This window comes from Prionailurus bengalensis, chromosome B3 (assembly GCF_016509475.1).
Source record: "Prionailurus bengalensis isolate Pbe53 chromosome B3, Fcat_Pben_1.1_paternal_pri, whole genome shotgun sequence".
Taxonomy (NCBI): Eukaryota; Metazoa; Chordata; class Mammalia; order Carnivora; family Felidae; genus Prionailurus; species Prionailurus bengalensis.
Genome location: NC_057355.1, coordinates 84,648,445 through 84,662,530, shown reverse-complemented (window position 1 = coordinate 84,662,530; position 14,086 = coordinate 84,648,445). Strand labels below are relative to the sequence as shown.

The 14,086-nt window shown below is 36.2% G+C and overlaps 1 protein-coding gene across 5 annotated transcripts in view; it reads left to right on the top strand.

Moving 5' to 3' along the window:
- Nucleotides 1-14,086, top strand: part of BAZ1A (bromodomain adjacent to zinc finger domain 1A) — a 95,497-nt gene that overhangs the window by 50,969 nt on the left and 30,442 nt on the right. For 4 of the 5 annotated variants that reach the window (XM_043555975.1, XM_043555977.1, XM_043555976.1 and 1 more), the window contains 7 exons: nucleotides 1,011-1,110; nucleotides 1,788-1,954; nucleotides 5,270-5,365; nucleotides 6,194-6,332; nucleotides 7,629-7,775; nucleotides 12,966-13,061; nucleotides 13,187-13,411. In XM_043555975.1, the coding sequence (XP_043411910.1) occupies nucleotides 1,011-1,110; nucleotides 1,788-1,954; nucleotides 5,270-5,365; nucleotides 6,194-6,332; nucleotides 7,629-7,775; nucleotides 12,966-13,061; nucleotides 13,187-13,411 (970 nt within the window). The remainder of the gene's footprint in view (nucleotides 1-1,010; nucleotides 1,111-1,787; nucleotides 1,955-5,269; nucleotides 5,366-6,193; nucleotides 6,333-7,628; nucleotides 7,776-12,965; nucleotides 13,062-13,186; nucleotides 13,412-14,086) is intronic. The other variant, XM_043555974.1, reaches the window with a different exon arrangement.

Genomic DNA, 14,086 nt, shown 5'->3' with positions numbered 1-14,086 from the left:
TAGAGAATGGATAAAAACTACATTGTAGCTCTTAATAAAACTATTCATAATCAAGAGCAGTGTTTGGCTCCCCTCACCCACATAGCTTTAGGAAGGAACACATTCCTTCATATACAGTGTATGTACTGTGCGTTGAAAACTACTTAGCAGTGAAGCCTGTAGAAGTCTCAAGTGTGAATTAGACATAGCTTTAATGCCACAGGGATTTTATACCAAAGTGGAAGCAAGCATATAAGCAGTTACTGAAATACAGGGAATAAATCATGGAATCAAAACATGAAGAACGTTTAAAAAATATGAAATAATAAAAATATCACACTAAACATGTTACACACCATTATGCTCACAAGAAGTACCATAAAAATAAATCCTTTTGGGGTGCCTGGGTAGCTCAGTTGGTTGCTTGACCGACTTTGGCTCAGGTCATGATCTCGCAGTTTGTGAGTTCAAGCTCCGCGTTGGCTCTGTGCTGACAGCTCAGAGCCTGAAGCCTACTTCAGATTCTGTGTCTCCCCCTCTCTCTACCCTTCCCCTGCTCATGCTCTGTGTCTGTCTCTCAATAGTAAAAAAATGTTGAAAAAAAATTTTTTAATAAAAATAAAATAAAATAAAACCTTTTGACATTATTAACATTTACCACAAGAATATTTTTGACATGCACTTCTTTCATATTTGATGTCTACGCCATTTAGTTTATAAGGTACCTTAGAAAAATTTTTTGTTTTTTCTAATGCATATATTTAAGGCTGTCCTTGTAGATTACCAGTTGTTTTTCCTGGGAGGTTTTTGTACTAATTTGTAGAACTATAGAACTAACCTCATATTCTGTATGTTACTATGATTAAAGTTATTAAAGTTTTGTTAGGCTTAGAATAAAACCTCATTGTAGTATAAGGAAAGTATAATTGATGAGAGTTTTTAAAACTTTATTATTATTGTAAGAACAAGGCAGACCATCTGTCTGAAAAGTTGTGGTGTTCTATAACTAGTTTCTCTGTTTGTTTTTTTAGGAAGACAATGTTGTTAATAAACAAACAATTGCAGGTTATAAGAACAAAGCTACTAAAGAAAGAGACAAACTTTTGAAGCAAGAAGAAATGAAGTCACTGGGTGAGTTTTAACATTCTCTTCAACAACTGTTTAGGTACAGGAAAGAATAATTTCTCTTGCTTTCTGAAATGGCATATTTCTGTTATTTGGGTTTTTTTTTTTTCCTTGTAAGCATAAATATTTCTTGCCCCTTAGGTATCTATAAATTTTTATGATGAATAAAACCTGTGTTCAGCTCTTAAAACAATATTTCAAGGGAGAGCATATCCTCTGTTAAACCAAGCTAATGCTTAGATTAAGCACAAATTGGAGTTTCCATGGCTTACAGACTGTTTGGGGCCATTTTTTTGCTTTATAAAACAGTGCTTTCCAGATGTGACTGTACATATGAATCACTTGGGAATCTTATTAAAATGAAGATTCTGAATTAGTAGGTCTGGGTGGGAGAAGAGATTCTGCTTTTCTAAAAAGGTGATACTTTGCTCCTGGTCTTAGGACCAGGGCTTCACAGCAGGGCTTTGAAATAGCAGGTATGTTTGTCCCTGGTCAGTAGTTTGTCTTAAATGCAGCCAACTTGCTTTCCCATTTGAATCACCTGCTGGCTCCCTCCAGCAGTTTACAACACCTGAGTCTACTGATCCCATTTAACCATAAATTATTTCAGGAATTCTTTTGTTACATTAAAAAATGTGTTGTTTTCTGTCTGTGAACAGTTCTAAGTTTGACCTTCTCTACAGCTTTTGAAAAGGCTAAATTAAAAAGAGAAAAAGCAGATGCCCTAGAAGCAAAGAAAAAAGAAAAGGAAGATAAAGAGAAAAAGAAGGAAGAATTGAAGAAAATTGTTGAAGAAGAGAGACTGAAGAAGAAAGAAGAAAAAGAGAGACTTAAAATTGAAAGAGAAAAGGTATTCATTCAAGTATTTTAGCTATGCTGTCTATATAATAGTATTTTACATATTTAAATTCATAGTTAATTTTTAAATGCTTTTACCACTTTGATTCACATTTCTAGTTGTTCATAGAGTGCTGGATAAACACTTATTGATTTATCTCTCTTTTGCTTTGGAAAATTTAGTAATTTAAGGTTCAACATGTAAATACGTGGCCTTTACACCCTAAAGCCCCTTAAGTACAATTTTAAAGTTGATTTTCTTCATTATTTAGACTTTCTAATTTAGGGAAAATGATATGCATAAAACTTGCAAAAGTAAAATATGTGATTAGAAAAAATACAATAAGATCAAGACCCCTGGTTGGCTCAGTCAGTTAAGTGTCCAACTCTTGATTTCAGTTCAGGTCATGATCCCAGGGTTGTGGGATCAAGCCCCGTGTCAGGCTCCATACTGAGCCTGGAGCCTACTTAAGATTCTCATTCTGTCTCTCCCTCCCTCCCCCCTTTGCTCTCTCCCCCGCTCTTGCTGTTTCCAAACAAAAAAACAAAATCTGCAAATAACAAGAAAGAGTGTTCTTATTCTCCTTGAAGAATAAAGTATCTGTAAAAATAGATTGCTCAGCAAATCTCTTATAATCTTTAGTAGTAGATATTCCCTAGAGAATTCTGTAGCTGTTTTCTTCCAGAGTCAGTCAGTGTCCTTGGTTTTCTGGGATATTTACAAGTGGCCCTAGATGATCCTGTTACACACTGTGCTCATTTAAATTGCCTGTAGTTTCTTGAACTGTTTCAAATAGGCCATTGGTTAGGATGGGGATGAAAGTATCTAATACATGTACACTCCAGAAAATTTAGAAGGGGGCACCTGGGTGGCTCAGTTGGTTAAGCATCACACTTCAGCTCAGGTCATGATCTTGAGGTTCATGAGTTCAAGCCCCATGTTGGGCCATCAGGCTCTGTGATGACAGCTCGGAACCTGGAGCCTGCTTCAGATTCTGTGTCTCCCTCTCTCTGTCCCTCCCCTGCTCGTGCTCTATCTCAAAAATAAATAGACATTAAAAACAATTTAAAAAGGAAAGAAAAGCAACTGCACTTAAAAAAAATATTAGAAGAAAACCACTTGTAATCTAAATGGTAATGTTTAGAGGTAGCTTTTTTTTTTTTTTTTTTTTGGAAAGAGAACACAAGTAGGGGAGGGGCAGAAACAAAGAGGGAGGCAGCGTCCGAAACAGACTCCAGGGTCTGAGCTTTCTGCCCAGAGCCCAGTGCATAGCTGGAACCCACGAGTTGCAAGATTATGAACTAAGCCAAAGTCGGACACCTGACTGAGCCACCCAAGTGCCCTGAGATCGCATTTTCTCCTAACACTTTGATTAATTTATTTCTAATCTTTATTCTGGGCCCTAAAAAAGAGAGATACAGCATTTATAATTTTGTATTTTTGTTTATTTAACATTATTGTAGGGCTGCTGGGTAGCTCAGTCTTAAGTATCCAACTCTTGATTTTGGCTCTGGTCACTATCTCTCGTTTCATGAAATCAAATCCTACATTGGGCTCTGCGCTGACAGTCTGGAGCCTACTTGGGGTTCTTTCTTTCTCCCCGTCTACCCCTTTCCTGCTTGCATGTGCACACATGCATATGCTCTCTCTCCCCCTTAAAATAAATAAAAATTTTAAAAACACGTTTTTAAAAATGTTGTAAGCATACTTTCATGCTTAAATAAATAAACTAAGGTGGAATTTTTAGTGACTGTGTAACAGTTAATCAAATAGATACAGGTAAGTGCTTTATAATTTTTGCTCATAAATGATGATACCCGTTCAAATTTATGAATAAGAGTCTTTCCTATTTTTGGATTATGTCCCTGGATAAATTTGTAGAAGTAGAATCTTATGTCAAAGGGTAAGAACATTTTAAAAACTTTCTATACAAACATATGTGGATATTTGTTTGCTAAACATGTGCTTATTTACATTCTTAGCAACAATGATTGAGAACACCCATCTTATTACATCCTACAAGAATTATCTGGGGTGGGGAGTGGAAGATTTAGTACAGCAGACTATTTAAAGCACAATGAATAAGTTCTGTAACTGTTTCTAGTCACTTTATGTTAAAAATTTGGTAAGTGCACATCTATTACCTTCAGTGGTCCTAAATTTCAAAGGAAGAGAATAATATTAACATACGTTAAACATTTATTGGAAAATAAGTATATAATGTAATAAATAAAAATTATTTATACTCTGCTTCACTGGAGACTTTTTAGGGTCATTATTTACCTTGCAGTTTCAAATACCAGAACCAAGAAGTATCAAAAGACCAAGTGAGCAAGAGAAATGGTCGGGAATAAAAGAAAAAGAAGTCCACCAACTGTGTTCTGATAATTGCTTTTACTTACTGGTCCCTCTGTGTATCCCTAAGCTGTTAGGGTTAAATGAATCTTGAAAATAACAACTATATTTCAAATATAGGAGGAGGTTTTATTTTAGGTACTCTAATAATTTGTTACTTTACTTTGTCAGGATTTAATTGATTTGAAATAGAGCTGCTGTAGGCAGAGTCAGATTGAATGAATATTTATCCAGGAGCTACTATGTGTGAGACATTTTCCATATTTATAGCAGTTGTATTGGCAGGTGTTGTTTTGATCAGTGGTTCTAACACTTTAACATGCATCAGAATCACCAGAAAGATTTAATGAAAACATCAACTGTTGGGGCCCCTGAGTGGCTCAGTCTGTTGAGTGTCCGACTTTGGCTCAGGTCATGATCCCACTGTTCATGGGTTCAGGCCCCATGTCGGGCTCTGTGTTGATGGCTTGGAGCCTGGAGCCTGCTTTGGATTCTGTGTCTACCTCTATCTCTGCCCCTCCCCCACACGCGTGCGTGCATGCTCTCTCTCAAAAATGAATAAACATTTAAAAAGTGAAAAACACACAAACAAACAAAATCAACTCTTGATCCCAACCCCAGAATTCCTTGTTCAGTAGGTATGGGATGGGGCCCAGCTATTTGTAATTGTTACAAGTTCTCAGGTGATAATGATGCTGCTTTACAAGGTTCTTAGAAGTGGGGTGCCTGGGTGGCTCAGTGGGTTGAATGTCCGACTTCGGCTCAGGTCATGATCTTGGGGTTTGTAAGCTCGAGCTTGGGGTTTGTGAGCTAACAGCTTGGAGCCTGGAGCTGCTTTGGATTCTGTGTCTTCCTCTCTCTCTGCCCCTCACCTGCTTGCAGTCTATCTCTCTCAAAAATAAATAAACATTTAAAAAAGTTTTTTAAAAAGCCAAAGTTCTTATAAGAAACTTTATGAACCTTTTGTTTTAGGAAAGAGAAAAATTACGTGAAGAAAAACGAAAATATATGGAATACTTAAAACAGTGGAGTAAACCTAGAGAAGATATGGAATGTGACGATCTTAAGGTATAAGTATGTTATGTGATGTTTCACACCCATGCTCTGTGTGCCCTATGTGGCTTTGCTGATGAAATTTTTCTTTCATAGTGGCTTCTTCATATTTAAGAGGAATAGCCAATTAAACAAATGCTATATTTCGAGTTCCAAAACAGCATTATTAGTATTTTGTAACAAACTTTGATAATGCTTCTTATTCCGCAGACTTAATGGGTCATTTGTGTGATCGTTGATAATCCAGTATTATCATTCATCTCAGTTTATAAAGAACCATTTCTAAGTTCAGTAGACAGTGGATTAATTCTATTCTATATCCTAAGGAAATCCTGCATTGAAGATAATATTGGCACAGCGAATGCCTGATCTCAGAATCTTAGGTTAAAAGTCCCTCTTAACTAGAAAATGCAGCGAGAAATATACTTTAGCCCAAAGTTGTTCTTAGTTCAATAAAGAAAAAAGTCCCTAGTGACTGTGATTTAATAAAGCTGGAATAAGGCCAAGACACACATCATTTTAAAAGTTCCAGGGCACCTGGGTGTCTCGGTCATGATCTCGCAGTTTCGTGGGTTTGAGCCCCACACCAGGCTCTGTGCTGACAACGTGAAGCCTACTTGGGATTCTCTCTCTCTGCCCCTTCCCCACTGACACTGTCTGTGTCTCTCTCAAAAATAAACTTGTAAAACAATTTTTAAGAAGTTCCAAAGGTGATTGTGATAAACATCTAGGGTTGAGAACCACTAGTCTATATGAAATAAATCTTACTAGGTAAAGAGTATGTATCTATTATAATTTTCTGTAATTGGCTCAAATAGTTATATAAATTATTTGATCTTTCAGGAACTTCCAGAACCAACTCCAGTGAAGACTAGACTACCTCCTGAAATCTTTGGTGATGCTCTGATGGTTCTGGAGTTTCTTAATGCTTTTGGGGAACTTTTTGATCTTCAAGATGAGTTTCCTGAGGGAGTTACCCTAGGCAAGTGCAATTGCTGTGTTACAGTTCACCCTAAAATTAGTGGCTTAAAGTAATAAATTATTATCTCTCAAAATTCTGTGGTCAGTGGAGTTAGCTGTTCTTGGAGTCTCTCATGTGGTTACAGAGAGTGACTGGGACTGGAATCCTCTGAAGGCTTACCTGGCTGGATGGTCAAGATAGCTTCCTCACACACATGCCTGGTACTCAGTGCTCCTCCACGTGGCATCCCACTCCGTCAGAGTAGCCTACACTTGTTATGTGGCAGCTAAGAACTCCAAGAAGAAGAGAACAGAAACTGCCAAGGCTAGGCCTGGAAGTGGCAAGCCTTGTTTCTGTCATAGTCCATTGGTCAGGCCTGCTGGGATTCAAGGGAGTGGAGGAATAGACCCCTTGAGGGTTTATGTTAAGTGTAGGGAAGGATGTTAAAGTGTAGGGAAGGAAGGAATTGACATCAGCCGTATTTTGAGATAAGTTATGCCTGCCTTTGATTTGTGATTCTGTATTGACTCTGTACTTTTACTTTGTGTAAACATTATAATAACTACATTGATTGAGGAGGGCTTTGGATCCCATTTTGGCTTTTGAATTGTCAAATACCAAAATAGTTTTCTTAAAATAGAGACCCTCAAAGACAGAATTATAATGCCACTCTTATTTTAAGAAGAGTATATTCTTCAGGAGGGCTTTCACATTCCCTCAATTTCTCTTTATGAGCTGGCTGAGGCATGCATCATGTGCCTCAGAGATCAAGGTCTAAACGATACTGGTTTAGGTAAGATAAATTAGATAAACAATTGTGACTTGGATACAACATTAGGATCATAAAAAAATTTAGATTTTAAAATTTTAAATAAAAGATTACATCTAATACTAATGATTACCTCTCCTATGCACTGTTTGGTAAATGGTAATGTCCCACATAGCTCCTGAGAGCAGCGGGGCAACAGTAACAAATCTTTGCGTTGTTATTCAAATTAGAGAATAAAATTATAATTTTTAATTTGTGCCTTAATTTGCACCTGAAGTTTAAACTTAAGGTGAAATATTGTATTGATTTGCTGAGGCTGACTTGACTTTCTTGAATATAGTGATTTTTGGCTTAATGGTTTTATTTTATTGTAATCATTATAAATTGTTTTTAGACTTTGCCTTGGATAATACTCTACTTTGATAAATGGACACTTAAAAAAATAATTGCACAGGCTGTTGTCGATTAAAATGTTTATTGTTCCAATGGAGTTGTTTTTTCAGTGCATGAACAGAACTTCAAATTCATTTTAAACATTTTATTCACAGAAGTATTAGAGGAAGCTCTTGTAGGAAATGACAGTGAAGGCCCACTATGTGAATTGCTTTTTTTCTTCCTGACTGCCATCTTCCAGGCGATAGCTGAAGAAGAAGAGGAAGTAGCCAAAGAGCAAATAACAGATGCAGACACCAAAGGTCAGAATTCAGTATTCTTGTTGATTGATAGTAGCTCTGTAGCTTTGAAACTGATTTTTAAAGGTTATTTTAAGATTAACCTCGCTTTTACAGTTCTAAAATATAGCTGTCCAAGTTACCCAATTCCTGAGTCATATACTAACAATACATTATCAGTTGTTTTATAAAAACTTTGTTTTAATGTATCCTGTTTCTGGGGCGCCTGGGTGGCTCAGTCAGCTAATGTATCCTGTTTCTGATGACCTTAAAATATCTACCTCTGCCCCCAATCGGTCTTGCTTTTTATTCTTTTAGATTTCTCCTATGATTTAGGAACATTACAGATTTCATTGACCAGTATCTGTAATTGCAAGAGATTCTGCTAAATGGCACTGATTTCTTTGCCTCTACCTAAGGAAATACTTTAATTATTGTTATCAGTACTTTAAGTTGAAAATACTGTTGCTGATTTCATTTGAGACATGAAAGTGTTTAGATGAGAGTTAAGTAAAATTTAGTTTTTATTTCACCAACAGTTTGAACTAGACATTTTGCTGTTTAAATGCTATGCACTTAAATATCTAGGGTCAGCATGTGGTACATATTAACGTAGGAATAATTCTTAGAGAAACCCTTTTTTATTTTTAAAATGGAGTATGTTCACTATTTTGTTTAGGACTTCATCAGAGGAGTTGTTAAGCATTTGTATGATTTGGCTTCCTGAATTACACTCTTCATGAACTTTGCCATATCACATTAGACATTGTTTAAAATATCTATAAACTATTTTAGTGTATTGCATAAAAATTCACAATAAGATAACTTTGGGGAGACATTTTGATAGCAGTCTTGATACAAAAAGATAGGACATTCTTCCATTCAGATAGTATTGTTGACCTTAGATAATTTGAGCTCATTTTTTAATGCCTGATTCATGAAGCAACAGGATCATCAATATGCATCCAGTGTTAGTTTTGTTTTTCTTTTACGGCCTAAGTTCAAGCAAAATATTTTCTCTAACTTGAGTGCTAATCACCATATGCCCCTTATCAAGGTCATTTTAACAATGCTGTCCCCTTTATCATCTCAGATGACTTAGTCCATAAAATGAGACTCTACTAAGGGGAAGATAGAAGGGCAAACAATTCATAAAAATCTAAAGATTTTTCTAACATAACCAGTACCAGCACTAAAGATGGATTATCTAAGACAGAAAATGTGGCAAATACTCATTCTTTTAGCCACTAGATTGTCTTAAGGACCAATAATATCACAGGGCTGTTGACCAAGTTCTGACCTTAATACAAGGTATAAGTCTGTATTTAACTCAGGATTTGAAGCAGGTGAATTTTGTAGTTTTGTACTGATGGGAAAAAGTGGGGTGACAAGGAAATTATGTTGGAAAATCAGCTAGTGTAAAGAAAAAAAAATGTATATAGATATTGGTGTTTGTATTGCCATTGTATTTTCTTTCCAGGATTTGTTTGATCTGTAATTTTTATAACTCTAGTCCTGTACAGGATTGCAGATAAATACTAATACAAATTAGTAATTTGTATTAAATAATACAAGAATAAGTATTAAAATAATACTTATTATACCCCAGAATAAGTATTGGCCATTAAATAAAGGTTTTAATGCACCTTTTTTTTTTTAATTTTTTTTTTTTTCAACGTTTGTCTCTCTCTGTCCCAAAAATAAATAGAGCATGAACGGGGGAGGGGCAGAGAGAGAGGGAGACACAGAATCGGAAACAGGCTCCAGGCTCTCAGCCATCAGCCCAGAGCCCGACACGGGGCTCGAACTCATGGACCGCGAGATCGTGACCTGGCTGAAGTCGGACGCTTAACCGACTGCACCACCCAGGCGCCCCTGCACCTTTTGAAGATATTTATTTAAATGTTAGGGAGCGGAAAAAACATGCTTTGGAATTTTAACACCCTTGTCTACTTCCTGTTGTATTGGCTACATTTTATATAATTATTACAGTTTCAGTAAGTACCCTAGGCTGTTCTCCCAGGTATTTTCCACATGTTCCTCCTATCTCTGTAACAAAAAAGCTTTTCCACAGTTCTCCTGAAAACAAGTGACATAAGATACTGTATATGCATTATTTCATTTAATTCTCATACCCCCTTGTGGTATAGATAGGTAGGTATAATAGGCAGATCATTATTAATTATTTTCTGCCTTTACTTATAAAGAAATTTAGTCTTAAGGAGTTTAATTAACTTGCCCAAAGACACATGGCTCATAAGAAAGTGATGGGATAGAGATTCAGGAAGTCTGCTCTGAAGCCTCATAATGCCTATACTATATTACTTCATGATATGGCAGAGATGTTGAAAATTTGAGTATTTGTTTCCCTAGCATTGCCTATAAAATTATCTGTCTTCAAAAAGATTTAAATCCTTTGGCCTTTAGACTCCCTCTTTTTATGTCAAATCTTGGAAATTTGGGCAATTTTTAAAATCTTACATTAAAATTTTCAATTCCTCTCTTTAGTCTTACATCATGAACTTGGAAGCCCTTCAAAGTATGGGAACAAGAGCATCCTCCTTACATAGCATAGTTTTGTGTATTTGCTAAGATATCATTGTTTAGTGTTGGAACTGTAGATTCTAGATTACTCTGATGATAAATGTAACTTTAAGATAATCATAACAGACACGGTTCAGCTGTACAGTGGAGCCTTGAAGAACACAGGGGTTAGGAATGACAGCTCTCCCCACCCGTAGCTGAAAAATGCACATATAACTTTTGGCTGCCCCCCAAACTTAACTACTAATAGCCTACTGTTGACTGGCAGCTTACTGATAATAGAAACAGTTCATCAATACATGTTTTGTATATTATATGTATTAAATGCTGTGTTCTTATAAAGTAAGGTGGAAAAAAGAAAATGTTATAGAGAAAATACATTTATAGTACTGTTCTATAAAAAATCCACTTATAAGTGGCCCCACAGAATTCAAACACATGTTGTTCAAAGGTCAACTGTATTCTCTTGGTATGATATACCCAACTGACTGTCTCTAAGCGAATCCTAGAGTAATAATACAGTTTCTTGAGAGTGTCATTTGGCAAATAATTGAGTTAAAGAATACATTTTACTTTTTTTTAAGTAGGCTCCATGCCCAACATGGGGCTTGAACTCACAACCCTGAGATTAAGAGTCACGTGCTTTACCGACTGAGCCAGCCAGGCACCCCTACATATTTTAACATGCTACGTGAACACAATTAAAAGTAAACTGTTGGGGCGCCTGGGTGGCTCAGTCCGTTAAGTGTCTGACTTCAGCTCAGGTCATGATCTCTCAGGTCTGATGGTCTCACAGTTCATGAGTTCCAGCCCTAGCTTCGGCCTCTGTGTTGACAGCTCAGAGCCTGGAGCCTGCTTCAGGTTCTGTGTCTCCCCCTCTCTCTGCCCTTCCCCTGCTCGCGCTCTGTGTGTGTGTGTGTGTGTGTGTGTGTGTGTGTGTGTGTCTGTGTGTCTGTGTGTCTGTGTGTCTCTCTCTCCCCCCTTCTCTCTCTCTCAAAAATAAAAAAATAAACACTAAAAATAATAAAATAAAAATAATAAAAATAAATTTTTAATCAAAAAAAGGTAATCTGTCATGTTTTTGGTTGTTCATTTCCTAAGGCCTTTGTAATTTTGTCCTAGGATATTAAAACTGACTACAGATAAAATAGGTTGAACATGGTAATTGCTGCGAAGGAAGAGGATCAGTTCACTTTTACTGGGACTGTTATTAATATTAGAGTGCCTATTAATTTTGTTTGACTTTACATGTAAAATGAAAATTGAGGAAGTTTTAGCTCTCGTATTTCTCTGGTAAGGAAGATTATAATGTCTCATTTGGACTGGATTCTTGGCCTGGTAGGAATAACTCCTGCATATTTGCAATGTTTAGTCAAATAACTTCTCCTGTGTGGCATTGTCTATGCTTTAATGCCATGAAATTGTCAATGATTGTAATCAAACATGATCCCAGAGTTGCCTTTTTCCTTTTAGTAAAGGACAGCAATTCTGTTCTCTGAGGTTCATTTTGTTAGCTTGTGAATTTTTGGAAGGAAAACATAGTAGAGAGATAAGGAACCACAGACAGTTTAGCCCAGTGATTTTTAACTCTAACCCATGGAATACTATGAGTTGTACAGGGATTCCTTGGTGCCACTGCAGGAGAGTTGGAAAAGATGAATGGGCAGGATTATCATCTCCATACCCACTTAACAAAGGAACTTTTATCTCTTTTCTATTGGATTCCCCAAGAAATATTTGAAGAATTTAAAAACCATTGATCTAGATTCACTCCTTTAGGAAAAATGAAGGCAATTAAGTGACTTGTGTAAAGATTCTGTAACTAGGAACTAGGGGACTGGCAGAGCCAAGACTAGAATATATATGATCTGACTCAGTCTGAAGCTATGCCCACTGTACTATGATATAACAAGAAGTTTTTGTAAGCTTAGAGTTTTTTCATAGTTGACACTTTACATTTTTTTATCAACAATGTATTATAATTAGGAATAATTGCATATGCTAATACTTTAAATACATTTGTGCTAGTAGATTTACTCTAGTCTTGTTTGTAAGCTAGGGATGGTTTTCAAAGTTAAAGCAATTTACTTAGAAAATACAGGGAAATCTCCCTGTGGTTTCTTAGATTGCAGAGTTTTCAAAATATAGGAAATTTAATGAAGAGGATAAATCAATGGTTAAGTGACAGTAGTGCTATCTTTAACTTGTTTTCGTTCTTTTTCTGTTCTGTGCTGGTTTTTGATGATCACAAACTATACTTTGTTGTGATTCAATCCTAAAATATTTATTAAAGATTGGGGGATCTTCAAGTAGATTCTGATTTTCAAAGTAGACTTTTCTAAAGTTGTATTGAGTGAGGAGATTTGTTTTTAATTCTATGCATTTTACCATGTTTTTTGGAATGTGTATGTGCACCTTGTTGGTAACTTGGAAATTGTCTTCTCTGTGTTAACTAAGGAAGATATTAGTGTGCAGTACATGTCTTAGGATTTATAGTCTGAGGTGGACACGAGGCGGGATGTGAATGATGCTTGTTTTACCTAGTGTTGGCTCTTTTGAGGTTCCCGAATGTTAAGCTGTTTGCTGTTTCTTTCATCATTTTAAAAGGGCATTATTCCCAAATATTCCAGCTTTGATCTGCACTAGAATAAAGTATTTATTTCCTTAAAGATTTAACAGAGGCTTTGGATGAAGATGCAGACCCCACAAAATCTGCACTGTCTGCAGTTGCATCTTTGGCAGCTGCATGGCCGCAGTTGCACCAGGGTATGTGTGGGTTTTATTTATTTTTAATTGGATTTTTATTGATAATTTTATTAAGGTGCATTTTACATTGCTAAGGATTCCTTGCTTATATTCTAAATGACTGTTTCATTTTTTAACAACTATAGGCTGCAGTTTGAAAAGCTTGGATCTTGATAGCTGCACTCTTTCTGAAATCCTCAGACTCCACATCTTAGCTTCAGGTGCTGATGTAACATCAGCAAATGCAAAGTACAGATACCAGAAACGAGGAGGATTTGATGCTACAGATGATGCCTGTATGGAGCTTCGTTTGAGCAATCCCAGTCTAGTGAAGAAACTGTCAAGCACTTCAGTATATGATTTGACACCAGGTAAACTTTGCAAGTTGGAATTTGTATAACCTGCCCCCTTCCTACCCTCTTTTATCTCTTTAGGCCAGAAAACTAGGTGCTGATGAGAAATTTTAGATGATACCAGTTTTAAAAGAAAGAGCAGTCTTAAAAAAATTGTTGGACTACAAATAGTGACCCAGATGGAAACTACTGTTGTTTTCCTATTAGCTTTAACTGTTTCTGATTTTCTTTTCTTTTTTATTTGGACTTTCCTGGTGGCAAATCTACTACATCTACTAAATTTAGAAGGATAAGTGACAATTAGCTGGCTTTCACTTTTATTTATCAGTATATCAGAAATTTAAGCCGGAGCAGCTAAATTCTAACATTTGCTTGAATAGTGTTTGAGGTATGAGAAATGGTGTATGAAGGTGAAGTTTCTTTTCACTTCCTTTTTTAAATAAAAAATTACAGTGTACAAACATACCAACTTTAATATGATTATTTATCATAAGAGACTCTTAAAAACTGAGAACAAACTGAGGGTTGATGGGGGGTGGGAGGGAAGGGAGGGAGAGGGTAGGTGATGGGTATTGAAGAGGGCATCTTTTGGGATGAGCACTGGGTGTTGTATGGAAACCAATTTGACAATAAATTTCACAGACATAAAAATAATAATATGCTTATTTCAGAGAACATCTAATAAAAGTAGAG